Source organism: Rhinatrema bivittatum, chromosome 14 (assembly GCF_901001135.1).
Source record: "Rhinatrema bivittatum chromosome 14, aRhiBiv1.1, whole genome shotgun sequence".
Classification (NCBI taxonomy): domain Eukaryota; kingdom Metazoa; phylum Chordata; class Amphibia; order Gymnophiona; family Rhinatrematidae; genus Rhinatrema; species Rhinatrema bivittatum.
The window spans coordinates 62849543-62852472 of record NC_042628.1 but is presented as its reverse complement, the minus strand read 5'-3'; the positions used below and the strand labels follow the sequence as shown (position 1 = coordinate 62852472).

Below are 2930 nucleotides of genomic sequence, written 5' to 3'. Positions count from 1 at the left end.
TCTAGCCAATATAATGTGAGTAGTTTTGAAAAAACAACATTGCATGTGGTGTTGCCTCCTCTGACCTAACCCTGCTAGCAGGTATGCATATAAACAATATGGATGATAATATACATACTGTAGAACAATGTGCCATTTTAACCATATTGAGGGTGTGTATAAAATGCTGTTTTACTCACAGAAATAGCTTTGAAGATACTCATCATAATCTGTAATGATATAATTAAATGAGAGAGAGAGCACTGATATCTAATTATTGTACATTGCTTTTCAATGGGCCATAACACTCATATCTACTTGTGTCACTGGGAGAAAACTTGTATATTTCAACCCTGACATGTATTGTTACATTTTTAAAATGCAGCATCTTTAACCCTAAACCTTTGAAAATCACAGTGCCCTGTGGGCAGAGCAGGAATTGGAACAGAGGACCAGAGAGAGAAAGTAAATTGATCTAGTTTACACAGAATTAGTAGCACAGCTGAGATTTAAAACCTTAAGAACCTGGTTGCTTCCCACTTTGAACATCTGCAGATATTTAATGTCACAATCTTAACCTTAACTGGGAATCACTGTGAGGGTCTAACACTATTATGTTTTTAGGACGCCGTGAGTGTGACTTATCTTTCAATCAATACAACAAGAAGGATGGAGCTGTACGAGGTCCCCAAGAAGATTAACAAAATCAATCTGATGCTTGCCACCTTTTTCTTCATCACTTTTCTCTTTGGAATTGTGACCAACAGTCTCTTCCTCTGGGTGCTTGGCTTCAAGATGAAAAGAGCTATCAACACCATCTGGTTCTTCCACTTAATTTTGTCCAATGTTATCTTCATCTTCCTCTTGCCATTCGTTGGAGTCTACATCCTCATGGACTCGCACTGGATATTTGGGACACTGATGTGCAAACTTATCAACACCCTGATCTCCTTATCTATGTTTGCTTCTGTGTTCCTGCTCACCATCATCAGTATTGACCGCTACCTGCTGATTGCCCATCCAATGTGGTCTTGGTGCCATAGAACCACCAAGTGCGCATCCATCATCTGTGTAGTGATATGGATCCTGGCACTAGGACTCAGTGCACCTTACCTCGCCTTCCGAGAAACTCACCTGGATGAACAGAACAAGACTATCTGCTGCAACAATTATGCTTTTTCCAATGACTGGGTGGACCCCAACACCCAGTTGCTCAGGATAAAAGTCCACTGGCTGATGTTTGCCTTCAGGCTTCTCTCAGGCTTTCTTCTACCGTTTATCATCATTACTTTCTGTTATCTCACTATAGCCATCAAGATGAAGATGAAGAGCCTGACCAGATCCAAGAAGCCCTTCAAAGTAATCATCACTGCCATCATCTCCTTTTTTTTGTGCTGGGCACCTTATCATGTGTACTACAGTTTGGGTATATATAAGGATCAATATCCAGAACTGATAAACGCTTTCAAGAGTTTGTCTTCTTTCCTTAGTTGCATCAACAGCTGTTTTACACCTATCCTTTACCTCTTCATTGGGGAAAACTTTAAGCAGATATTCAGAAGATCCATCAGGTCCTTCTTTGAGTCAGCTTTTAATGAGAACTTAGATTCCATGGATCAGGCGCATAAGGATAAGTTAGAAATCTCTGTCCACTCATCTGTGAAAGATCAGATGTAGACTCTCTCTGTCTAATTGTGGATGGTGGGAGGAGTGAGGAGTACTTTCTCCTCATGGACTCTCACAGATTATTTGAGATTGAAATAGGAAGTCATCAGTATACTGAATTTCTTCTCCTCATTTTCACAATCTGTTAATCACTGCTGCCATGACCTCTGGTCTTGCATGATGCCGTGGCAAGGGCCACAAATCCAGATCTTGCTGAGGAAATCCCAGTCCCCATGGAGTTGTGCAAAACTAGGAGAAGGCAGCAGATGGCTGGGTGTTCCTTTTCCTCCCATCTTACCACTGTGGGGAGGGAGAAGGGGTAAGAAGTTTAAAACCAAATCCATTAAAAATAGAAGCTTTGTGGGTAAGAAGGATAAAACATTGTCTGAGCCCTTCTTACTTTTGATGAAATACCAACAAGAAATCAGGTTTGTAGTTTGGGTGTTATAATTGATACTGGTCTAGCTGTAGTCACAAAATGTTTCCTACAAATTATTATTTCTATAGCGTTGCATGACATACGCAGCACTGAAATGAAACATCTATGACAACTTCAGTCGTCATTTGAGTGTGATAGCTTTGCAAGCATTATTTATGCAGTGGTAACAGCATAGCTAGATTACTGTTAAAATATTCTATCTAGGGTGATCACAAAAAAGTATCAGAAGGCTTCAATCAATGCGAAACTCAGCTGCTCATTTGTTAATGGGCTGCAGATGCAGATAGCATTTTTTCCCTACCAAATGATTCTCAAATAAAGGCTAAAACGCTAAGTGGCCTTCAAAGACTTGCAAGAGGTAGGGCTAAGATTAGTGATATTATCTTTTGTCTGTTCTGTTAATGGAAAACAGCCATATAGAGTCACAAGAACGAGGTTTTTCCTGTGCAGTCCCATAATTAAGTACATTTGGCTAATAATTTATGGCCTTTTAAACATTAAGGGCCTGATTTTCAAAAACATTTACACACTTAAAAACTGGGTTTTACACGTGTAAATGCACTTTACCCGTGTAAGTAGGCTTTTGAAAATTGCTACAATAATGTTACATTTACATGCATAACTCCTTGAAAACTCAAACTAATTTTCAAGAGGCTTTGCAAGCATAAAACTGAGTTTTACATGTAAATGGACTTTACACTCATAAATGGGCTTTTGAAAATTCCTACTTTTATGAGCATAACTCCTTTGAAAATTCACTCATAGGACTGAATTGTCTAAAAGTTTTATGTAAGTAAAAGCACTTTCTGCTTGTAAGTGGATCTTTGAAAATTGCTACGATATGCTA

At 39.0% G+C, this 2930-nt stretch overlaps 1 protein-coding gene across 1 annotated transcript; it reads left to right on the top strand.

Moving 5' to 3' along the window:
- Nucleotides 1-648: 648 nt before the first annotated feature.
- LOC115075629 (probable G-protein coupled receptor 33) lies at nucleotides 649-1656 on the top strand. The gene has a single exon (XM_029576200.1). The coding sequence runs from the start codon at nucleotides 649-651 to the stop codon at nucleotides 1654-1656; it is 1008 nt and encodes a 335-aa protein (XP_029432060.1).
- Nucleotides 1657-2930: the final 1274 nt, after the last annotated feature.

Bases quoted from the DNA above. Each gene is read 5' to 3' on its own strand.
- LOC115075629 (XM_029576200.1), top strand. From the start codon at position 649: ATGGAGCTGTACGAGGTCCCCAAGAAGATTAACAAAATCAATCTGATG.